This window comes from Pseudophryne corroboree, chromosome 3 (assembly GCF_028390025.1).
Source record: "Pseudophryne corroboree isolate aPseCor3 chromosome 3, aPseCor3.hap2, whole genome shotgun sequence".
Lineage (NCBI taxonomy): Eukaryota > Metazoa > Chordata > Amphibia > Anura > Myobatrachidae > Pseudophryne > Pseudophryne corroboree.
Genome location: NC_086446.1, coordinates 629,107,292 through 629,133,553, shown reverse-complemented (window position 1 = coordinate 629,133,553; position 26,262 = coordinate 629,107,292). Strand labels below are relative to the sequence as shown.

At 44.9% G+C, this 26,262-nt stretch overlaps 1 protein-coding gene across 2 annotated transcripts in view; it reads left to right on the top strand.

The window, feature by feature from the left end:
• Positions 1–26,262, top strand: part of PTEN (phosphatase and tensin homolog) — a 167,462-nt gene that overhangs the window by 37,324 nt on the left and 103,876 nt on the right. For both annotated transcript variants that reach the window (XM_063961711.1, XM_063961710.1), the window contains exon 2: positions 6,248–6,332. In XM_063961711.1, the coding sequence (XP_063817781.1) occupies positions 6,248–6,332 (85 nt within the window). The remainder of the gene's footprint in view (positions 1–6,247; positions 6,333–26,262) is intronic.

Sequence of the window (26,262 nt, the reverse complement as noted above, 5' to 3'; positions counted from 1 at the left end):
AGAAGTCGGAGTAGCACTATCTCAGGTAGTGTTACGTCAGCACGGGTGGATCCTAAATATTCCAAAATCGCAGCTGATTCCAACGACACGTCTACTGTTCCTAGGAATGATTCTGGACACAGTCCAGAAGAAGGTGTTTCTCCCGGAGGAGAAGGCCAGGGAGTTATCCGAGCTAGTCAGGAACCTCCTAAAACCAGGCCAGGTGTCAGTGCATCAGTGCACGAGGGTCCTGGGAAAAATGGTGGCTTCTTACGAAGCGATTCCATTCGGAAGATTCCATGCAAGAAATGCAAGCCTGAGAGGCTGGGGAGCAGTCACACAGGGAAATTTCCAGGGCTTGTGGTCAAGCATGGAAACATCTCTTCATATAAACATTCTGGAACTAAGGGCCATTTACAATGACCTAAGTCAAGCGAAACCCCTGCTTCAGGGTCAGGCGGTATTGATCCAATCGGACAACATCACGTCAGTCGCCCACGTAAACAGACAGGGCGGCACGAGAAGCAGGAGGGCAATGGCAGAAGCTGCAAGGATTCTTCGCTGGGCGGAAAATCATGTGATAGCACTGTCAGCAGTGTTCATTCCGGGAGTGGACAACTGGGAAGCAGACTTCCTCAGCAGACACGACCTCCACCCGGGAGAGTGGGGACTTCACCCAGAAGTCTTCCACCTGATAGTAAACCGTTGGGAAAAACCAAAGGTGGACATGATGGCGTCCCGTCTAAACAAAAAAAACTAGACAGATATTGCGCCAGGTCAAGGGACCCTCAGGCAATAGCGGTGGACGCTCTGGTAACGCCGTGGGTGTACCAGTCAGTGTATGTGTTCCCTCCTCTGCCTCTCATACCAAAAGTACTGAGAATCATAAGAAGGAGAGGAGTAAGAACTATACTCGTGGTTCCGGATTGGCCAAGAAGGACTTGGTACCCGGAACTTCAAGAGATGCTCACGGACGAACCGTGGCCTCTACCTCTAAGAAAGGACCTGCTCCAGCAGGGGCCTTGTCTGTTCCAAGACTTACCGCGGCTGCGTTTGACGGCATGGCGGTTGAACGCCGGATCCTGAAGGAAAAAGGCATTCCAGATGAAGTCATCCCTACCCTGGTCAAGGCCAGGAAGGACGTAACCGCAAAACATTATCACCGCATTTGGCGAAAATATGTTGCGTGGTGTGAGGCCAAGAAGGCCCCTACAGAGGAATTTCAACTGGGTCGTTTCCTCCATTTCCTGCAAACAGGACTATCTATGGGCCTAAATTTAGGGTCCATTGAGGTTCAAATTTCGGCCCTGTCGATTTTCTTCCAGAAAGAACTGGCTTCAGTGCCTGAAGTTCAGACATTTGTAAAAGGGGTACTGCATATACAGCCTCCTTTTGTGCCTTCAGTGGCACCTTGGGATCTCAATGTTGTGTTGAGTTTCCTAAAGTCACATTGGTTTGAACCACTCACCACTGTGGACTTAAAATATCTCACATGGAAGGTGACGATGCTGTTAGCCCTGGCTTCAGCCAGGCGTGTGTCAGAATTGGCGGCTTTATCATATAAAAGCCCTTACTTAATTTTTCATTCTGACAGGGCAGAATTGAGGACTCGTCCTCAATTTCTACCTAAGGTGGTTTCTGCATTTCACATGAACCAACCTATTGTGGTACCTGCGGCTACCAGGGCCCTGAAAATATGTTTCCAGGACGGCTGGAGTCAGAAAATCTGACTCACTGTTTATCCTGTATGCACCCAACAAACTGGGTGCTCCTGCTTCTAAGCAGACGATTGCTCGTTGGATTTGTAGTACAATTCAGCTTGCACATTCTGTGGCAGGCCTGCCACAGCCAAAATCGGTAAAAGCCCATTCCACAAGGAAAGTGGGCTCATCTTGGGTGGCTGCCCGAGGGGTCTCGGCTTTACAACTTTGCCGAGCAGCTACTTGGTCAGGGGCAAACACGTTTGCTAAATTCTACAAATTTGATACCCTGGCTGAGGAGGACCTGGAGTTCTCTCATTCGGTGCTGCAGAGTCATCCGCACTCTCCCGCCCGTTTGGGAGCTTTGGTATAATCCCCATGGTCCTTACGGAGTCCCAGCATCCACTAGGACGTCAGAGAAAATAAGATTTTACTTACCGATAAATCTATTTCTCGTAGTCCGTAGTGGATGCTGGGCGCCCATCCCAAGTGCGGATTGTCTGCAATACTTGTATATAGTTATTGTTACAAAAATTCGGGTTATTATTGTTGTGAGCCATCTTTTCAGAGGCTTCCTTTCGTTTTATCATACTGTTAACTGGGTTCAGATCACGAGTTGTACGGTGTGATTGGTGTGGCTGGTATGAGTCTTACCCGGGATTCAATATCCTTCCTTATTATGTACTTTCGTCCGGGCACAGTATCCTAACTGAGGCTTGGAGGAGGGTCATAGGGGGAGGAGCCAGTGCACACCACCTGATCCTAAAGCTTTTATTCTTGTGCCCTGTCTCCTGCGGAGCCGCTATTCCCCATGGTCCTTACGGAGTCCCAGCATCCACTACGGACTACGAGAAATAGATTTATCGGTAAGTAAAATCTTATTTTTGATCAAAATCGGGTTCCTTAGAGTTTGTATTTTCTATGAATAAAGGTGCCTCTGCTACTGAAGGTCCTGTGGCCATGATAGTCTCTCCCTGGTCTTAGAAGCAGGTGGACTGGTGTGATGCAAGTTCAGGGAATGAGTGGTAAGATATACCAGCAATGACTGAATACAATGTCCTATTTCCCAAAGGGAAATAACAATGCAGTGTTACTTTTTATTGTCTCGTACCATCAGAACCCCACCCCCCATCCACTGGTGTTGCACTTAGAACCATTTGAATGCGCCTCTGTCTTGGTGACTGATATGTAGCTTGCTGGCTTGTAAGCTACATCCAAAAGGACTTTTTAGCTTGATTGAGTGGCAGACTAGACATCATTCGGTGATATTTGTAAACAAGTTTTGATCTTATAAATTATTGGTGTATACTGTGTGGCTTTATCTATAGAAATTTCTTTTTTTATTTAGAAAGTGCTTTATACGAACACTACTTTATTAATACAGTGTGTATTCTGTTTTAAACTACTCTGATCTGTTTAGATATCTAGGAACAAAAATGAAATACTCTCCCAAGGTAACATAAAGTCCTTAATGAAACATACAGAAACTCAACAATGCTTAGCGAAGGTTCTGTACTAACTAGTAACACAATCCTCCCTTACTTATTGTGAGGGGATGTTTTATGGCAAGAAAAAAAAATCATGACTGATAGCGAAGAACCACCAGTTATGTATTGAGCTTTAAGAAGTTTTACATTGCAGAAGTCATAATGTGCGGAATATAAATGTTTGTCCGCTGGCAGCCACTAGATGGCGCCCAAACGGGCTATTCAATTGTAGCTCCGTTCGTGCACAATGGCTGTCGGCGTCTGCAGTTCATCTCGTAGCCCTATGGGTGGCGTACTGAAATGTGCAAAAAGTGACCTGTTTGGGCACCCAAACGACACTTTTCACAATCGCGCCCAGCACTTTGGTCGGGTTTAGCTGCTTTACGTGTCTAAACCAGACTTCTGTAGGCGCGATCAGCGTTATAAAGTAAAACTCGCTGCGAACAATAATCTGCGAGTCTGGCGGTACCGTAATTTAAATGCGGCATATAACTGAACTTACTCGCAGGTGTGATTTAATTCCCCCCCATAATGTGTTTTTCATGTTTTACTTGTAATGCTGCTGGTAACATGAAAAATAAATTATGCTGACTCTTCATTCTATTTTACATGTAAAAAAAAAAAAAAAAAACATTTGTGAGAGTCAGTAGTAAACTATATTGTATGTTCTTTTCCTGTACATTAGTGTATTGCACTTGTAGATGCACTACTTACCTGGCTATGTGGCTGCTGATACCACTTTTCCACTGTCTTCAAAACCCCAGGTTTTTGCAAGTGAATGCACATATACCCAGGTTTTTGCTCTGTAAAAACAGCTCCTTCCACAAAAAAACCCAGGTCCAGTGTCCTGATAGCAAGGATGGTTGGACCCATTCGCGCAGCATCCAATGCACAGAGCGGGCAGCTGCCAGAGTGCTTGGCTTATCCCCAGCGTGACATGTACATAGGGGTTTGACATGCAGTCACGTTCCTAAAACCAGCATCAATGAGGGGTGTGTGGCTTAATGGGACCAAGGCCACATCCCCCGATCTACCGGATTTCCCAGTGCCTGGAGATATCATCATCTCCAAGCAATGGCAGAAGGGACACTGTACCCGTGTGCAGCATAAACTGCACCGATCCGGGCATAAACCGTGTCAGAGCCACAGTGGGAGCGGAGACTTACCTGAATTGGAACAGTGGAAAAGGGGTACTGGTGTAGTGGCCACTACTGTGTTTTCAGTAAGAGTACAATATCCAAAAGAAAAAATACCTTTTGAATGTCCATTGATACAGAAGTAAAAATAATTACAGTATTTGATATTTTAAAATGGTAATATAATTGTGGATTATGTAGCCTTTTAGGTACTAATATCTTGTTCAAGTGGTTCTTGTTCACGTACAATTAGCAGGAAACATTTGTGACGGGAAGGTTTAGGGAATATACAATAAATTACTGTATTTAGAAGGGCAAGCAGTTGAATGACTTGGTAAGCTAAACATCAGTTACATGCATTTTCTAAGGAGCAATGTACACTCCAGTATTGTAGTAAAGATGTACAGCATGTGTTGCTTTGAATCCCCCTCTTTTTAGGCTTGATGTTCGTTCAAAGCAAACAGTTATATATTTTTTTTAACTACATCCTATAGTAACACTGCCTTCACTTCATCATATTCACTCTGCAGAATTGTTCATTTAAATGTATTTAATAATTTAACTTTTTGTAACGCCACCTAGTTTTGTGGGTTTTTTTTGCGATGTGTTTTAAGCTGGGAGCGCTGAAATGTGCTGTGGCCTTCACTTTGCTCATAGCGTTTTCATGTTTCAGAAGTCTCCTTTCACTGGCTGATGATACGTACGGTCAGCCTGGGCGCTGATCAAGTGGATCTTTCCAATCTGATCACTTGTGTGGGTGGTAAAATTAGGGTGACGTGCTGAGATGTGTGGTCTCCCTAACCAGGGGGTTAGATGGGTTTAGTCGCTTTACATGGCTAAACCTGCTGCTTTGGAGTGCGACAAGCTCAATAATTGTCACCCAAGACAGCTGATTTTAGTCGGGTGTGCATTAATTAGCATGGCGCCTATAACAATTAAATCCCCCACTCCCACATGGAGTCTCGCTGTGCAAATGGGTTTCAGTATGTACTGTAAGTGAGCTTTTCATCAATACATGTGCAAAACTGATGTAGATTATGGGGGGAACTCAGTTGTTTTGTGGGCGCCCACCGGTGCAATTCAAGTGTCGTTGCGCTCCCCCTCCTTGAGCACGCTTGCCATGTGTGCACGCCAATTAGTACCGAGTTTAGGTGCGAAAAGCGGCGAAACTCATCTAAAGTTCTATATAGGGCACTCAAATTCCTGTTAGTGCCCAAACCATTGTGTACTGGCACATTTCAGCTCTCACCTCAGGAGGAGACTGCAAGCTGAAATGTGTCCCCCTGCTGCATGCGTGCCCGGAAGGAGAAACAATTGAATTGTTTCTATCAGGTGCTTTCTAGTGCACTCGGGAGGGAGGGGGGCAATTGAATTCCCCCTTGTATTGGATACAATTTATATACATGTCGGTAGTATCTATTTTAAATATATTTTGGCAGATATTGTGTGGATTTATTTATTTGGCAACATGCTATGTGGATGTGATATAAAAAGTTTGCTTGTATTGCAGGTATGTAGCACAAACAAGATTTTGGCTATGCACAGGACAACCATGTTTTACATATCTGGTAGTTTGGGGATTAGGTTTAACAGCTGGATCATGACACTTCTCACATTAGTCAAGGTGGATACTGGATGACCACATTTTGGCTTGGCAGAACAAACTGTTCCCTTGGCCATGTGTCACATCCGATTATTATAAAATTATCAAAATGGCAATATTCAATTGTGCTTGGGCTGTCTCTTATGCACATGATCCATTTTATTGCTGGAATTAACATGTTAATAACTACCAAACTACTGTAACAGCCGATACTGGTGTGGAAACTGTCTGGATTATCTACAGGATACCAATTACGAAATGTTGTTAGTTTTTTTTTTTTTTTTTTTAAATCTCTTAAAATACAGTGATCACTATCTTGTTTCCTTAACTGCCAATTCTCAGATATTTATCCCAACATAATTGCCATGGGTTTTCCGGCAGAAAGACTTGAAGGTGTATACAGAAACAATATAGATGATGTAGTAAGGTAAGTAGTCCTTTCCACTCTGCTTTTCAAATATTGTTGATATATGGGTGTCTGCTTTGTGTCCAGTGTGTGTGTTTTTTTTTTTTTTTTTAATGATATTGATGTTATTTCCTGAGATGCTTTTTCTTTGTTTACCTTGGTGGTATATCCTGCTGCAGTCTCTAATCTTGTCTGTTATTCTTCATTCCCACCACCCCTTCTACATTTAACGGGAGCTCCTGGGGTGCAATTTATTTAGTTCCGATGTTCTGCAGGATATTACTGCTACCCACATCTGGCATATACGGTACATGCAGCATCGCTGTTTTTTCTACGCAACTATTCTAGGCCCTGATATGCTGTTCCTGAAAGGCACGTTGCAGCCATTGCCACTAATTGAATTTGTCCCTTCTGTGTGCTATAGAGCATATATGTAATAAAATGTGTTCTAGTGTTCATAATCTTTCTCAGTTTTACTAGAGATTGCTGAGAAGCAAACGTCATTTATTTCCATGCAAACAATATATATTTTAACATGGCTGACCTAAAAGTAATCATGTACAACCAGTAGCAACATGACCCTCTTCTAAACTGTGATCTTTCCTTAAGGCAGTGGGTTTCTGCTGTATTGTTTGCATGGAAATAAATGACGTTCTAAACTGTGATCTTTCCTTAAGGCAGTGGGTTTCTGCTGTATTTTCACGTGAAATTAGTTATTGCAGAGTGACAATCTGTTATGTGCGTCATGCTGAATATATGACTGTATAAAGCTATATACCATTCTCGATCACATTACTTCATAATGAATTCTCTATTTTCAGGTGTCATTCACTTTTAATATTTCCAATTTAAAATGCTTCTTTGTTCTCTGTATTTTGTTGGTATATTGACATGTCGGAATTGCAACTGTTGGTATCCTGGCTATGTTGGGATTTTGAACATGTCGGCATAATGAATGTTTGTATTTTGACCGTGTCGTTATTTTGACTGTAGGTCAGTGGCTGTTGGGATTATGACCATCGGTATTGTCCGTCGGTAAATCATGCTGAACCCGTGTAACAATGTATAATAGCCTTTTACATCCATGCGAAACGTGCCAGTTACTGGAACGTCTTCCCTTTTACATATGTTTTCACCCTTGCTTGGTGATATACTTTTCTCCTTTTACCTATCTGCTACAAATGAACTATATGTGACCCAGGTTGCATTGTCTAAACAACTTCCTTCATTTTTTTAACAGGATGTTCTGCTACACAAAGGCACCAAAATGCCATCCATGGTAAATCGCGTCATAAGGCTGGTGGTTCCTGTATGCCTTTGTTCTGTTTTATAATCAAATTAGGTTTAGCTAGAGGCAGGAGGCTTTTGTAAATCTGTGGTTCCATTATGTAGCGTACAGTAAATGTTTTGCAAAGTATATATTTGGGTTGTCCAGGCCAAAAACTGATCAAGGGCCAGTTTCTGTTTCAAGCATTTAATTTCTGGTGTATGAGCAGAAACAAAGTAATCGGTGCAGCCTTATTGAAGCTCCCTTTTTCTCTAACAAGAAAAAATAAACTAAAAAAAGTCCGTATTTTTCTTTTTAGCTAAAGCAAATGCTAGGAACAGGTTTTGTATACTTTATGGGGCCAAGTCAATTAGTAATTACGTCCTGGTAGTAGCATCAGTGTTCTGTTTCTGCATGTTCTTAAGGTTATAAACGATGATGTGAGCATCTACTATCCCGGTAGTGTGTAGATAAATACAATTTGCCAAGCTGCTACAAAGCTTCACGGCCAATTGAATCGGACTCTTGAGTATTTGTGTGTTTTGTATATTTTTTTTGTTTCTTTTTTAAAGTTTGGTTATTGGTGTCAGACAGGATGGCTTGTGTATCTCAGAAACTGATGATCTCTTGGGAATGTGGGTTTAACGGATTGGTAATGAGTGAGAATGATTGCACAAGATCAAGCTCATAGGAAGGTTGACAGTAACTCACCCATGGGGTCGATTCAATTCTGCAACAGATGAATAGCGCCGGGAATTGGCTCCCGACGCTATTCAATTCAGCTAACGTTAAGTCGGCGAATGCCTGTTCTCGCCGACTTAACAGGTTGAATTGTCAGGAGAACGGGCATTCTCCGACTTAACTCCCCACGGCGATGCTGATTCCCGACAGAATCGGCCTCGCGCCGGCCGCGCGGCAGCACTTATGTCGGTTTTCTTCTCTCACCCCCAGGGGGTGAGAGAAGAATTCCCGACAATTGCGGGTAACTAGTAGCTGAATTGAATAGCGTCGGGAGCTAATTCCCGGCGCTATTCTTCTGTTGCCGAATTGAATCGACCCCCATGTGTTTATACAGTCTGCATGCATAGTATACTAAACCTCTCTGGATGGGCCATGACACCACACTGGGTTCCATACATATTCCCTAAGAGCAGGAGCCTGTGCCTTACCAAAAGTGAGTTTTGAATGAGGCATAGGCTCCTCAAAGGGGTCAATTCTATTCAGCGACAGTTGAATAGCGCCGGGAGTTAGCTCCTGACACTATTCAATACAGCGCCAAGTGACACCAATTGTCGGGAATTCTTCTCTCACCCCCGGGGGATGAGAGAGGAAATTCGACAAAAGTGCTGCCGCGCGGCCGGCGCGAGGCTGATTCTGTTGGGAATCAGCATCGCGACGGGGAGTTAAGTCGGAGAATGCCCGTTCTCCCGACAATTCAACCTGTTAAGTCGGCGAGAACGGGCCTTTGCCGGCTTAACATGAGCTGAATTGAATAGCGACGGGAGCTAACTCCCGACGCTATTCAACTGTCGCTGAATAGAATTGACCCCAAAACTGGAGTTCAGTTCAGCGGGAAGTGCCGCTGGACACTGCTGCAATACCTAACTGGCACATTGTGTCAATGTTTAATTAAATCCACCCAACAGATTGGGAAAATGAAGCTCTTAATATCAATTTTTCATCGTTTAAATCTTTTAAGGAAAGTTTCCAGTACCTTGTTGCATCCACACCACGAAGAGCTCTGGCTGTTCATGGGAAAGGGGTACTGAATAAAGGTGCCACGTAGTATTCATTGGTATTTTAAATTCTAAAGGCATCCCTTAAACTATTTGCGCTAGTTATTGGTTTCTTGATTTTGTTATATTGAATGTGATTAGTGAGTGAGCTGGCTCCTCTGACTGAATCCCTGCAGCTATATAAGAATGCCATTGGCTATTTTCACAGTTGAGCTGTCTGTCCCAGGAGCTGCGCTGCAGGTTCACCGCTCCTAATTCTCTGAGGCAGTAGTTAGAGCCAGGACAACTCCCGAAATGACTGTGGTGGTCCGTTTCTGCAGAACATTATTCATGCTCAAATAGAATTAACTGTTGTAAGGAGACAGGCTGTTAAAAAATATTTAAATCAGGGTTGGCTGGTTTTGACTATAGTGTAAACCAAACCCTATTGTACTAAAAAATAGTGGTTTTATTCAAAATGTTTAATGCCAGTGGTATGCACAGTGCTAATGCTCAACTCCTCCTTTTCTTATGTGTGTTTCTCTGAAAAGAAAAAAACTTTATTATGACTTTTTAGATTTATTCAATTATAAGTAATTAGGACTAATTCTTAACATTAACTTGTTCTTATTTTCAATTTAATCTCTCACTTTGTATATTTTAATGTTTAGTCTACATACATTTAATCAGCTGTATTAGGCGTAATAATCAGTAAAAAGGTTTTATTTAAATATGTAAAATAATATCAAAGCCTAATAACTTTTGGTTGTTAGGGCGGTATTCAAATCATATATCATGCCCAATCTCCTTTCTGTGATCCCCGTCATTGCGCATATTGCGCCCATAGTAATTGGGTTTAGCTGCATAAATGGTTGGGTGCCTCGCTACCTCAGGGGTAGCAGGCTGAAATTATATAACACCCATCAGCAGAAACAGAACGGGTGTGGAAGGGGGTGAAAATAATTGAATACCGCCATTATTGTTAGAAAGCATTAAAACATGGTTGATCAAAGTTTCTAATACATAGCAAAGTTTCACAGTATTAATAAGCAAGATTCAATTTTTTTCCATTAAAACATGAATGCAAAAAACACTGTTTAAAAATACTTTTATTTTAAACTGTTCCCCCCTCCCCCCCCCCACAATACTGATTTAAATGAGTAATTATAGAGAAACATAAGGCAACGTACATCAGACAATATACAGCCATTTTTGGCAATGTGGTACAAAAACGTGGGGTTTCTTGTTCAGGAAAGTAGTTTGGTGACTAACTACTTTGTGTAAACCTGATACACCTCACCTTATGTTGCAAGCCTAAAGCTCTGCCTCCAGGGAACAACCGCACAGAGCTTTGTATTATGCTGATGTGATTCTGCAGCCATGGTGATAACAAGCCTTTAGCTCATTCCAAAATGAGACCTGCAATATCTATTAACTGCAGACAAGTGTATATCTGTTGGGTACTGTTAGTGCAGTCAGCAGCTGTCATGTGAGGTACACTGAAGCACATGGCTTGTTGGGCAATTGGTCTGTAATCCGTGCCAGTTTCCTAACAGAAAGCACATAGACCTTCTTATGTTTATTGTATTACTCTAATCTGGGACTTTTTTTGTTTTTTTTTAAACCATAAAAAGAATTCCTTAGGTAAAGTTTTATATGCAAAATATTGATCTCTAAACTGTTTTCTATTTGGTATATACAGTATAGCAATTATGATGAGCAATATTTGGCCATGTGCCCTAGAATAACTTCAGACCTCGAATATTTGCAGCTACTGATTTTAATGTGGGACTTGTAAAGTGGGCATTTTTAAAAAAATATTTGTAAATAGTTTGCATTAAATACTCTAGTATTATGTTCTGTTACCAAGAGCTTAGTAGGGCAAAGAGGTATATACCGAACATATTACCACTTGCACAGTACCAAGATAGGGGTGTACTATGTGATCCCGGCGCCCAGCATACCAGCGCTGGGATTCCGACCGGCAGCGGGGCGAGCGCAGAAGTGCTCCTTGCAGGCTCGCTGCGCTCGCCATGCTGCGCTCGCCACGCTGCAGGCACTGTACGCACCACGCTATCTGTTCTGCCTCCAGGGATGTCGTGGACACCCCAGGAGGGAGAATAGTTGGTATGCTGGCTGTCGGGATCCCGGTGCCAGGATCCCGACAGCCGGCATATCGTATGCCTCCCACAAGATATGGTAGAAAGGACATTCATGCAGTAAACTTTTAAAATTTATTCATTATTGAATTCTGTACAGTAGGCTTAATGAAGCAATCGTGATGCCCAAAGTCTGTCTTCAAGTAGCTTTAACCAACATTAAAGACAAGGGGTGTGGTGTATTCAATAGCTGTCGAGTCCTTTCCAACGGAAAGGACCCGATGGCTCTCTATTCAATGCCAGGCCAAACCGTGTCAATCCGACTTTCTGCTGCGGGGGAACGCTGGGCTCCACAAGGATTAACATCGGGGTGTAGAGTAGGATCTTGATCCGAGGCACCAACAGGCTCAAAGCTTTGACTGTTCCCAAGATGCACAGCGCCGCCTCCTCTATAAACCTGCCTCCCTGCACAGGAGCTCAGTTTGTAAGTTGGTGCCATGCAGTAAGCAGGCAATCAACAGGAGGGCTGGTCCTGCAGCCCATTTTCTAAGGCCCTTGTATTTACCAGGACTGGCTTTGACGGCATGGCTCTTGAAGCTTCCATCCTGAGGGCCAAGGGTTTTTCTGAGGCGGTTGTTCAAACTATGTTGAAGGCCTGTAAACTGGCTTCTGCTCGGATTTACCATAGGGTCTGGAATGCTTATTTTACTTGGTGTGCGTCTCACAATCATGACGTTTTCAAGTTTAGCATGGGCAAACTGTTGGCCTTCCTACATCAGGGCCTGGATTTAGGCGTCTGGCTTCCCTCAAGGTTCACATTTCGGCCTTGTCGGTTTGGTTTCAGAGAAAGATTGCTGCCCTTCCTGATGTTCATACATTCACTCAGGGCGTGTTGCGGATTCAGCCTCCTTGTGTTCCTCCTGTGGCCCTTTGGGATCTGTCGGTGGTGCTGGAGGCCTTGCAAGAGTCCCCATGTGAACCTCTTGCTTCTGCTGACCTTAAGTGGCTTTCCCTTAAGGTGCTATTTTTGCTGGCTATTGCTTCAGCTAGACGGGTCTCTGACTTGGGTGCCTTATCCTGTAAGTCCCCCCCCATTTGATTTTTCACCGTGACCGGGCGGTTCTTAGAACGTGACCGGGTTATTTACCTAAGGTGTCTTCCTTCCACCTTAACCAGGGGATTGTGGTTCCGGCCTTTAATTCTCCTGAGTTGTCTTCCAAAGAGCGGTCTTTAGATGTGGTACGGGCTCTCTGTATCTATGTGAAGAGAACATCCTCCATTAGGAAATCTGATTCTCTGTACTGTTTGGTTTTCACAAATGTGGCTGACCTGCTTCCAAGCAGACCCTGGCCAGATGGATTAGAATGGTGATTGCACATGCTTATTTACAGGCTGGTCGTCCAGCTCCTGCTACCATCAAAGGCCCATTCTACTCTGTTGGTTGGACCTTCTTGGGCGGCCCACCATGTTGCGACCCTTGAACAATTGTGCAAGGCGGCTACGTGGTCATCAGGGAACACGTTTATAAGGTTCTGTGCCTTCGATACTTCCGCCTCCCAGGATGCTTCCTTTGGACGCCCGGTTCTTGTGCCCGCTTCAGTGCATCCCCTCCCATAAGGAACTGCTTTAGGACATCCCCGATGTTAATCCTTGTGGAGCCCAGTGTACCCCGCAGCAGAAAAAAAGATTTATGGTAAGAACTTCCTGTTAAATCTTTCTGCAAGGTACACTGGGCTCCACAAGGCGCTCACCCTGACGCCCTTAGCTTCTTTGGGTTGGTGTGGCATATTTGCTGACACCCTCTCCTGTGGTGAGTGTGTGGTGTAATTGGCTACGAGCGATTGTCGTCTCTAGTGCCTGTTACTGCATTGGGCTGGTTAACGAAACTGAGCTACTGTGCACGGAGGCGGGGTTATAGAGGAGGCGGTGCTATGCATTCTGGGAACAGTCAAAGCTGGAGCCCAGTGTACCTCGCAGAAAGATTAAGGTAAGTTCTTACCATAAATCTCGTTTAAAAAAAAAAAAAAGTTGGATTGGCATTGTCAGAAACGGGGCTAAAACCTGTATGGTATGGCCCTGCTTCCGACAATACACGTGGTCTGCCAATCCACGTGTATTCTGACAAGTCGGATTTCCCGACTTGTTGGAAGAAACGGCCTGACTTTGAATAGGTCGTAACCCCTTCCGACCTCAATCAGTCGGAAACTGCTGTCTTTCCGACAAGACGACAGTTTCCGACTCTTATTGAATATACCCCCAAGTCCGCCTTTTGTCTGTAGTCCCATAGAGATCTTACTCATATGGACATTGCCTTACACATTGGAGCAGTTACTGATTTGCAGATAATCTTCATGCTTGGTTATGTGTAATACCATGCACACTCTCTACATCATGCATTCCAAACCTTGGTCCTCAAGGCATACTAACAGTCCAGGTTTTAGAGAGATCCATGCTTGAGCGCAGGTGTCCTTGTGAACTAGCCAATAGGAAGGTGAAACATATGTTAAGGACGTCTGTGCATTGCGTCGTTTCTGGTAGGCGGACGTACGAACTCTGAAATGCGAGATTTCCCTGGTTCATGAACGAGCGGCACACACGTCAGTATCCATACCCAGCACTCCATTGTAAACACAGTGGCCACATGCGGGCACGATAACTGCACCACCTCCCTCCTTTTTTCCCGCTCTGTTGCAGGTATTGCCGCCGATGGTCGGACCACTGCTTACAAGTGACTGAGCTGCGTGAACCTTTGTCTAAGCCTAATAGAGCATACACACTGAGCTATTTTCCCAAAGAGCAAGAGATTTCAGGAGACGAAAGACTTTGCTGAAAATCTTTCATTAGAAAGGCTATTTACATAACGGGCTGAGTTTAGTTTGAATTCCAAGGGTGGCAGCATGGGCCAATTTAAAAAGGGGGACTCTGCTGCCTTAATGTGTAAAAACGGGGAGCCTAATTCAGAGTTGATCGCAGCAGAAAATTTGTTAGCAGTTGGGCAAAACCATGGGGCTGATTCAGACCTGATTGCTGCTGCTCGTTTATGCACAGCGTGCGATCAGGCACAAACTGCGCATGCGTATGCACCACAATGCACAGGTACGTCGCACGGATACAAAGCGGATCGTCGCTCAGCGATGGGTTTGTGCAACGGATCCGTTCACACGGGCGATCGCAAGGAGATTGACAGGAAGAAGGCGTTTGTGGGTGGCAACTGACTGTTTTCAGGGAGTGTCTGGAAAAACGCAGGTGTAGTAGACAAGTGGGGCCTACCAGATGTAGACCTGATGGCGTCTCGACACAATCACAAGGTTCCGGTCTTTGGAGCAAGGACAAGGGATCCTCAAGCAGCGTTCGTGGACGCACTGGCAATTCCATGGAATTTTTGGCTGCCATATGTGTTTCCTCCAGTGTCACTCCTGCCCAGGGTAATACGGAAGTTTAAGCAAGAAGGAGGAATACTACTTGTAATTGCTCGAGCGTGACCCAGACGGCATTGGTTCTCAGACCTGCAGGGTCTATCGATAGAGCGTCCTCTTCTACTTCCTCAACACTCAGACCTCCTCGTTCAGGGCCCTTGTGTCTACCCGGACCTGGTCAAAATGGCTTTGACAGTGTGGCTCTTGAAGCATTACTCCTGAGAGCAAAAGGATTCTCCGTGGCGGTCATTCAAACTATGTTGAAAGCCTGTAAACCAGTTTCAGCTCTGATTTATTACAGGGTTTGGAATTTTTACTTCACTTGGTGTGCCGATAAGAATTATGATGCATATACTTTAAAAACTTCCAGGCTTTTGGCTTTTCTACAACAAGGCCTAGACTTAGGCCTTCGTCTGTCCTCCCTCAGGTTTCATATATCTGCCTTGTCGGTGTGGTTTCAGAGAAAAATTGCGTCTATTCCTGACGTTCAAACTTTCACTCAGGGTGTTCTAAGGATTTAGTCTCCCTATGTCCCTCCTGTGGCTCCATGGGATCTGTCTGTCATCTTAAATGCCCTGCAAGAGTCTCCATTTGAACCTCTTGAGTCTGTGGACCTTAAATGCCTTACGGCTAAGGTCGTGTTTCTGTTGGCTATTGCCTCTATAAGGGTGTCGGACTTAGGTGCTCTGTCCTGTCGTCCGCCCTTTCTGATTTTTCACCACGACCGGCAGTTCCTCAAACTCGACCTGGTTATTTACCAAAGGTGGTATCATCTTTTCACCTTAACCAGGAGATTGTGGTTCCGGCCTTCATCTCTCCAGGTTTGTCCTCTAAAGAAAGATCTTCGGACGTGGTTCAGGTTTCGGACTGCCTCTATCAGGAGGTCAGATTCTCTTTTTGTACTTTTTTTGGTTTTCACAAACGTGGCTGACCTGCGAATAAGCAAACCTTGGCCAGATGGATTAGAATGTTGATTGCACAAGCTTATGCACAGGCTGGGCTCCCAGCTCCTGCTGCTATCAAGGCCCATTCTACTCGGTCGGTTGGACCTTATTAGGCGGCCCGCCGTGGCGCGTCCGCAGAACAATTGTGCATGGCGGCTCCGCGGTCTTCAGTGACCACGTTCATTAGGTTCTATGCCTTTTGATACTAACGTCTCCCAGGATGCTTCCTTTGGGCGCCAGGTTTTTGTGCCCGCTACAGTGCGTCTCCACCCATGAGGCACTGCTTTAGGATATCCACGATGTTGTTCCCTGTGGAATACCAGTGTACCCCACTGCAGAATAGGGGATTTATGGTAGACTTACCATGGTTAAATCTTTCTGCGGGGTACACTTGATTCCACAGGGCGCCCACCCTGACGCACTTAGCTTCTTTGGGTTTGTATGGCATTAGCCGCTAGTCCCTTCTCCTGTCATGAGAAAGTGGTTCTATGTGACTAATATCTACTGTCTCTCTTACCTGCTACTGCATTAGACTGGTTAACAAAACTGAGCTCTAGTGCCTGGAGGCGGGGCTATAGAGGAGGCTGTGCAGTGCATCCTGGGAACAGTCAAAGCTTTAGCCTGTTGGTGCCTCTGGATCAAGATCCAACTCTACACCCCAATGTTATTCCCTGTGGAATACAGTGTACCTCGTAGAAAGATTTAACAATGGTAAGTCTACCATAAATATTTTTTTTTTCCCCTTGTCTGTACAGTAATTGCCTTGTTAGTAAACAGAAGACATTAATCTGAACATTGCTTCCACCAGCTTATGTGACTAAAAAGACCCCATAAATCAGACTGCTGTTTCCCCAATACGCTGATCAAAAACACACACTGCCAGCCATTGATGACAGGTGATTTGTTGGGGATTGCGGAAATTCTACATGTTAAAATTACCATTTTTGGTTGGGATTGGCAAATCTGGAAAACTCAACATACTGACATTGTGCAAATCTGTAGCAGATATTAACACAATTGGGAGAAATCAATTGTTTTGGGTGTTTTTAAAATCCTGTCTAAACGGGGCTGTTTAGACACCCAAACAATTGTCACTCACTTGTTTGGGAGCACATGCACATGACGTGTTCAAACAGACCGGGTTTAGCTGTGTAAAATGGCTAAACTGGTCTATAGTCTAGATGTATGGGGGCCTTTATTGGGCGCAGATCAGTTTGCTTTTTTCTAGGTTAAAACTGTGAATTCACTTGTTTCCTTACTTCAGTGCGGATATCAGGCAGCCAAGTGTCTCGGATTCGATCACAGTTGTATATAATCTATGTTGGGCATCCATTGCTAAAGTAGTCACATTTTCTTAATATCTGAATTTACTGTGCCCATGTTGTGAAGGATCATAAAGTCCTTTTTGCAGCCAATTATGTCTAAACTTGCTAATTAGCTGTCAGAATTGAGAGTATGGGCAATACGAGGTGCCATGTTCTAAATAAACAAAGCTATTAACTCAGATAAATTTAGAGAACAATGTAAAGTATAATAGGATTACTTAAGCAAATATAGTATTGAAGTAAACATTGGGTTGTACTGATTGAGCCAGCCTGCCCATCATATTACTGGTTGTAATCTACCTTTTTCAGCAGATTTTATTTAATTTTTTTAGCCATGTTTGGATGTTTGTCAGATACTTTACGATGGTATGTAAAAAAAATAAAAATAAAATAAGGGTAAGTTTAGAACAATTGAGTCTATATCTATTTTCTGAAGGATCTTTTAAACCCTAATCTAAAGTGCAAGATGGACAGTGATTTTAAATAAACTTCTCCAAGAAGGGGTTAACTGGGAAGTCAGGGAAGTCTGTGATGATGATGAAACAAAGCTAGAGTTGTGTGGAGGCGGTGGGCACAGGAGTGTCTAGACAGGAGCGGGGGAGTGCTACAGCATACCTTTGCCATGTCTGGGGAGGAAGTAAAGACCTTTTTGGTGTTACGAATTTAACCACTTCACTGTCAAAGGAAATGATCATGACACTTTCTTCAGTAGACAAACCAAAGCTGTGCACTTCATGTTACAAGAGCAGACTGAAGTGTCCTGCATACATGGGTTTTACGCCCACCTGATGCCTGCACTAGGCCGTCTTACTGCTTTTATGTTTTATTACTCCACAGGCAGTACTGGGTGGTAACAAGTAAAAATGTAATGCTTGACACTTACACTAACGTGTTTTATTATCTAACATGTGTGGAGTTCAATTTTGTGCAATGGTGGTTGTCCGTGCCGGTCACCCAATGGAGCAGTTCAATTGTTGATTCGTTGGAGTGCAAACAGCTGCCAGTGTCTGCATTTCTGATCACAGCCCCCTGGAGCTGCAGGCAGAAATGTATGAATAGTGTCCCATTTGGGTGCCCAAAACGCACTTTTCGTGTCGTGTCGCGCCCAGCACACTTTGGTCAGGTTTAGCCGTTATGCTGCTAAGCGTAGTCCGTCTTAAAGCGACAAGTGTCTTAAATAAAAAAAAACCACAAACCATTGAGTTGCATCCCCTATCTCCCATCGCTTTAGATTGGATGCGCATCGACATTTGAATTATACCCTGTTTCTGATTTCCTAACATTTCAGTGCCTTTTAAAAGACTTCTGCAGTTGGGCAATATTGTTGTTTTGTTAGGTCACTGAGATCTGAGTCTGGAACCACCTTCAGGGCCTTCACGCGATGTGTCCTCATCCACACAGTACTGGCAATTGTCTCCTCATCTTTCAGACTGAATAGTGTAGGGGTTTGGCTGTGAGCCAATCTGTACAATGACAAATAAAGGTGGAACATATTGTGGATACCAGTTACACAAGGATCACCCGTACGGAGATAAGAATTTGTATAATGCAGTGATTATGCGGTGTAGGCTACTCATGTTCCCTAGCAAGAATGAGGAAGTTCTATATTGCTGCTAAAACTAATTTCTCTTTCCTTTTCATGTAAAAAAAATAATAATAATAATAATAATAATTAACTCAATTTTTTGGTTCTTTACAGCAATGTTTAGAAATGCATAGGTTTCCCTTTAAAAATATTTTAATTTTTTTATTTTTACACGAACCTCCAATAAAAATCCACAACCTCTACTAAAATGCATTTATAGGAGTCAAAGTAACAGCCTGCGAATAGTAGACTGCCATACGATTTTAGCAATGTACGCTGGACCTTTTAAGTGGCATTTAAATGTTTGTGCTCTAAATTACCGATATCCCATGTCTGCCTGCAACACACAGGCTATTACATTTACACTACAGTTTTATCCTAGTACTATAGTCTTAAATATACACTGTATTACCTGGTTATAAGAGCAGCAAAACTATGCTTTTTGGAAGTGACCTGACACATTGTCATTGTGATTTGTAAAGACAAAAAAAAGTTCACTGAGAAAACTGTTTGAGCACAAGTTTTCATCCCCCCCCCCCCCCTTTTACTGATTGACTGCCTAAAAACACACACACTCACATGACTCTCCTTGTCCTGTCTTGCCACTGGGTCAGTTTTAAGCATTCAGTGTTCCTTTGCAAGACATCTGTTGTCTCATTCTTCATTTATGGGACTCTAAAGTGTAGCAATGCCACAACGGGAGATCCCACAGAGTTGTGGCTCCACTCGCCTGGTTTGCAGCGTATTGTGTGTTTTTGACTGTTTTTTGTGGACTATATTTTTAACTTACGAAGCATACAGCAAAATGGACAAAGAGATACGACCGAAACTGAAGCAAAATACGTGTTATCTCCAATATTTATTTATTCATTCATTTGTGTATGTTGATTAGCAGTTTCCAATATGTCAAGCAGTATGTCTAAAAAAGAATATGCAAGAAAATGCAAAAGAAAAGTGTCCTAGAAAATAAGATTTTAAACCTACCGGTAAATTTTTTTCTCCTAGTCCATAGAGGATGCTGGGGACTCCGTAAGGACCATGGGGTATAGACGGGCTCCACAGGAGACATGGGCACTATAAAGAACTTTTTAGTATGGGTGTGCACTGGCTCCTCCCTCTATGTCCCTCCTCCAGACCTCAGTTAGAGAACTGTGCCCAGAGGAGATGGACTATATGAGGAAAGGATTTTGTTAATCTAAGGGCAAGATTCATACCAGCCCACACCAATCATACCATATAACCTGGAATACACGCAACCAGTTAACAGTATGAACAAAAACTGTATCAGTCAAAGACTGATTCCAACTGTAACATAACCCTTATGAAAGCAACAACTATATACAAGTCTTGCAGATGCAGTCCGCACTGGGACGGGCGCCCAGCATCCTCTACGGACTAGGAGAAAAAGATTTACCGGTAGGTTTAAAATCTTATTTTCTGTTACGTCCTAGAGGATGCTGGGGACTCCGTAAGGACCATGGGGATTACACCAAAGCTCCCAACCGGGCGGGAGAGTGCGGATGACTCTGCAGCACCGACTGAGCAAACGCAAGGTCCTCATCAGCCAGGGTATCAAACTTGTAGAATTTAGCAAGTATTTGAACCCGACCAAGTAGCAGCTCGGCAAAGCTGTAATGCCGAGACGCCTCGGGCAGCCACCCAAGAAGAGCGCACCTTCCTAGTGGAATGGGCCTTTACCGAATTTGGTAACGGCAATCAAGCCGTCGAATGAGCCTGCTGAATCGTGTTACAGATCCAGCGAGCAATAGTCTGCTAAGAAGCAGGAACGCCAACCTTGTTGGCTGCATACAGGACAAACAGAGCCTCTGTTTTCCTAACCCTAGCCGTCCTGGCAACTTAAATCTTTAAGGCCCTGACTACATCCAGGGACTTGGAGTCCTCCCAGTCCCCCGTAGCCACAGGCACCACAATAGGTTGGTTCATATGAAATGAAGAAACCACCTTAGGCAAAAATTGAGGACGTGTCTTCAACTCTGCTCTATCCACATGGAAAATCAAATATGGGCTCTTGTGGGACAAGGCCGCCAATTCGGACACCCGCCTTGCAGATGCCAAGGCCAATAACATGACCACCTTCCACGTGACAAATTTTAATTCCACTGTTTGAAGAGGTTCAAATCAGTGAGATTTCAGGAAACTTAACACCACGTTAAGGTCCCACGGTGCCACTGGGGGCACAAAGGGGGGTTGGATGTGCAGCACTCCCTTCACAAACGTCTGGACTTCTGGGAGAGAAGCCAATTCCCTCTGAAAGAATATAGATAGGCTCCATTAAGGTACAGATTTCAGCCCTAACTTCAGGCCCATATCCACTCCTGTCTGTAGAAAGTGGAGAAATCGGCCCAGATGGAAATCTTCCGTAGGAGCATTCTTGGCCTCACACCAAGATACATACTTCCTCCAGATACGGTGATAATGCTTTGCCGTCACCTCCTTCCTAGCCTTTACCAGAATAGGGATAACTTCCTCTGGAATACCTTTCCCAGCTAGGATTCGGTGTTCAACCGCCATGCCGTCAAACGTAACCGCGGTAAGTCTTGGAACACACATGGCCCCTGCTGTAACAGGTCCTCCCTGAGAGGAAGAGGCCACGGATCTTCTGTGAGCATTTCCTGAAGAGCTGAGTACCAGGCCCTTCGAGGCCAATCTGGGACAATGAGTATTGTCTGCACTCTTCTTTGTCTTATGATTCTCAATATTTTTGAGATGAGAGGAAGAGGAGGAAATACATAGACCGACTGAAACACCCATGGCGTCTACTGCTACTGCCTGAGGGTCCAGAGAACTGGCACAATACCTCCAAAGCTTTTTGTTGAGGCGTGACGCCATCATGTCTATTTGAGGAATTCCCCAAAGACTTGTTATCTCTGCAAAAACTTCTTGATGAAGTCCCCACTCTCCCGGATGGAGATCGTGTCTGCTTCCCAGTTGTCCACTCCCGGAATGAAGACAGCTGTCAGAGCGCTTACGTGATTTTCCGCCCAGCGAAGAATCCTGGCGGCTTCCGCCATCGCCACTCTGCTCCTTGTCCCGCCTTGGCGGTCTACATGAGCCACGGCTGTGACGTTGTCTGATTGAATTAGAACCGGTAGGTCGCGAAGAAGATTCTCCGCTAGTCGTAGGCCGTTGTATATGGCCCTCAATTCCAGTATGTTGATGTGTAGACAAGCCTCTTGGCTTGACCATAGTCCCTGAAAATTTCTTCCTTGTGTGACTGCTCCCCATCCTCGGAGGCTCGCGTGGTCCGTGGTCACCAGAACCCAGTCTTGAATGCCGAATCTGCGACCCTCTAGAAGGTGAGCACTCTGCAGCCACCACAGGAGATCCACCCTGGCCCTGGGGAACAGGGTTATTTTCTGATGTATTTGTAGATGGGGCCCGGACCACTTGTCCAGAAAGTCCCACTGAAAAGTCCTCGCATGAAACCTGCCGAAGGGGATGGCCTCGTAGGCTGCCACCATTTTCCCCAGAACTCGAGTGCATTGATGAACAGACACTCTTTATGGTTTTAGCAGGTCTCTGACCATGTTCTTGAGATCTTGGGCTTTTTCCATCGGGAGAAAAACCCTCTTTTGTTCCGTGTCCAGAATCATGCCTAGGAATGATAACTGAGTCGTTGGAACCAATTGTGACTTTGGCATATACAGAATCCAACCGTGCTGTTGCAGCACTTTCAGGGAGAGCGACGCGCTCTTCAGCAACTGGTCTCTCGATCTCACCTTTATCAGGAGATCGTCCAAGTATGGGATAATTGTGACTCCCTGCCTGCGCAGGAGCACCATCATCTCTGCCAATACCTTGGTGAAAATCCTCGGGGCCGTGGAAAGCCCAAACGGCAACGTCTGAAACTGGTAATGACAGTCCTGTACAGCGAATCTCAGGAACTCCTGATGAGGGGGTATATGGGGACATGAAGGTATGCATCCTTTATGTCCAGTGACACCATCAAATCTGGGGGGAAGGGGGGGGCCTTCCAGGCTGGATATTACAGCTCGGAGCGATTTCATCTTGAATTTGAACTTTTTCAAGTACAGGTTTAGGGATTTTAGATTTAAAATGGGTCTGACCGAACCATCCGGCTTCAGGACCACAAACAGGGTTGAATAATACCCTTTTCCCTGTTGGACCAGGGGAACCTTGACCAGCACTTGCTGTTGACACAGCTTTTGAATTGCAGCTAACACTACTTCCCTCTCCGTGGGTGAAGCTGGCAAGGCCGACTTGAAAAATCGGGGGGGGGGGGGGGGGGCACCTCTTCGAATTCCAGCTTGTAGCCTTGGGAAACAATTTCCATCACCCAAGGATCCACGTCTGAAAGAATCCAGATCTGGCTGAAAAGTCGAAGGCGCGCCCCCACTGGTGCGGACTCCCTTAGGGGAGCCTCAGCGTCATGCGGTGGATTTTGTAGAAGCCGGTGAGGACTTCTGCTCCTGGGAACTAGCCGAAGCAGGTGTTCTCTTTCCTTTACCCTTACCTCTGGCAAGGAAGGAGGAGCCCCGACCTCTTCTGGATTTATGCGACCGAAAGGACTGCATCTGATACTGTGGAGTTTTCTTTTGCTGTTGGGGAACAAAAGGTAAAAAGGTAGATTTACCCGCGGTAGCTGTATCAACCAGGTCCGCGAGCCCCTCCCCAAACACTTCACCCTTGTAAGGTAAAACCTCCATATGCTTCTTCGAGTCTGCATCACCCGTCCATAGAGCTCGTCTCGCAGAAATAGCCATGGCATTGGCTCTGGAACCCAGCAGCCCAATGTCTTTGTGCGTCCCTCATATACAAGACTGCGTCTTTAATGTGGGCTAAGGTTAATAAAATGGTATCCCTGTCTGGGGTATCGAGGTCAGCTGACAAGGTATCTGTCCATGCTGCAACTGCGCTACATACCCACTCGTTAAGCTCATGAGATGGGGGAAAGGTTACCTCGGGTTTCTTTTCCTTATACATGCGCACCCTCGTATCGGGGACAGAGGGGTCATCAGTGATATGTAAAACATCTTTTATTGCAATAATCATGCACTGAATACTTTTTGCTACCCTTGGGTGTAATTTTGCATCATCGTAGTCGACGCGGGAGTCAGAATCCGTGTCGGTACCAGTGTCCACTATTTGGGATAGAGGATGTTTTTGAGACCCAGAAGGGCCCTGTGACCCAGTCCAATCCGTGGATTGACTCCCTGCTTTCTCCCTGGACTCTGCTTTGTCTAGTCTTTTATGTAATGAGGCCACACTCGCATTTAACATATGCCACATATCCATCCAATCATGAGTCGGCGTTGCCGACGGAGACACGCCACACATCTGCTCCTCCACCTCCTTGGACGAGCCTTCCGCTTCAGACATGCCGACACACACGTACCGACACCCCCACACACACAGGGATATATCTATAAGGGGACAATTCCCCAACGAGGCCCTTTGGGGAGACAGAGAGTATGCCAGCACGCACCCAGCGACAAACTGACACTGGAATAACCCAGATAGCGCTTTTTATATATATAATCAATTTTATACACTCACTGCGCCTTAAACATGCCCCCCCCCCCCCCCCCCTCTTTTCAGCCCTCTGTTACCGAGTTCAGCAGGGGAGAGTCCAGGGAGCCAGCTTCTCTGCAGCGTTCTGTGGAGAAAATGGCGCTGTTGGTGCTGAGGGATCAAGCTCCGCCCCCTCCAGCGGCGGGCTTCGGTCCCGCTTCAATATTCAAAAAATGGCGGGGGATCTCTTCATTTACTGCCTCCGCAGCCTAATGTAGACTTTTTTTGCCAGACCAGAGGTGTATTGCTGCCCAGGGTGCCCCCCCCTGCGCCCTGCACCCATCAGTGCCCGTTCTGTGTGTGTAGCGTGTGGGAGCAATGGCACGCAGCGTTACCGCTGCACGCTTACCTAAGTGAAGATCTGAAGTCTTCTGCCGCCTTGAAGTTTTCTTTTCTTCTTATACTCACCCGGCTTCTATCTTCCCGCTCTGCGAGGAGGACGGCGGCGCGGCTCTGGGACGAACGGCAGGGTGAGACCTGCGTTCCGACTCCCTCTGGAGCTAATGGTGTCCAGTAGCCTAAGAAGCAGAGCCGATAATTTAAGTAGGTCTGCTTCTCTCTCCTCAGTCCCACGATACAGGGAGCCTGTTGCCAGCAGTGCTCCCTGAAAATAAAAAAACCTAACAATTCTTTTTCAGAGAAACTCTGGAGAGCTCCTCTGTAATGCACCCTATCTCCTCTGGGCACAAAATCTAACACCGGTCTGGAGGAGGGGCATAGAGGGAGGAGCCAGTGCACACCTATACTAAAAGTTCTTTATAGTGCCCATGTCTCCTGCGGAGCCCGTCTATACCCCATGGTCCTTACGGAGTCCCCAGCATCCTCTAGGACGTAACAGAAATCTATTTACACCAGCAGGAATGTGATTTACATCTGCAGTTAGCCAAACAACACTATAAACCATTGAAAAAGTTATGCTCATATGTTTAAGAGCAGCATGGTTTGTTTAATGGTTAGCATTGCTTGCCTCGCAACACTGAAGTTTGAGAGTTAGTTTCCCACCACGGCCTTGTGTGGCGTTATTATATTCTCCCCATCGTTGTATGGGTTTCCTCCCACTCCAAAAATATGCTGGCATGTTAATTTGCTTTTAACCGTTGTCTGTATGTATGTTATAGGAAATATAGATAGTAAGTTCCACAGTGGCAGAGACTGATGTGAATAGACAAATATTCTCGGACAAATGCTGCGAGTTATGGGAGCGCTATATAAATAACTGTTAGTGCATAATAAGATTTCTAAAAAGCAAATAAAAAAAAACATACAACTTAACAAAATGATTGCCCCTGTAGAACTCCTGCCCAGCCCCAGACTATCCAGATGAGCAGCTGTAGTAAAGGAAACTCCAACTATGTTGCTGCTGCTGATGATGATATTATTATTATTATTATTATCCTCCTCCTCCTTTATATGGCGCCACAAGGGATCCACAGTGCCCATTACACAGTACATAATCAAACGAGCAAACAAGAAAAAAGCACTTACAGTTCAAGACAATATAGGACAGGTATTGAAAACTCGGGGTTAGGTGCCATCAAAGGGAGTATGGAGTAAAAGATAGTGTAAGTAAGAAAAGTAAAGGCACATGAGGAAAGAAGTCCCTGCTCTTGTGAGCTTAGACCAAATACGGTCTAATTTGGCTATAACATTCCTGCCAATGTAAATAAATGTCTCATGGCTAATTGTAGTATTAAACAGGGACACCCATTCAGGGAAACGTATGGATAGCTTTTAGTAATCCCAGAGACATTGCAGTCGCTCTTGTCATTTGAAATGGCTGATAGTAGAGGAATAGTTTACACAGGATTGCAGAATATTTAGGTGACCATACAAATAAAGGTGACCACTTCTGATAGCTCCAGACTCACTGATTTTTGATCTGAGTCCCATAGGGTGGCATAACAAAATCTACCTGTCCAGGGTGAGGTCCACAGCTGTCAGATCTGCGCTGCTGTAATGGCAGCTCACTCCTAATTGAATGGACCCCTTAAACGTTTCTTGTGTTAAATGTGAAATATCCCAAAGTTTATTGATATATGGGATATTT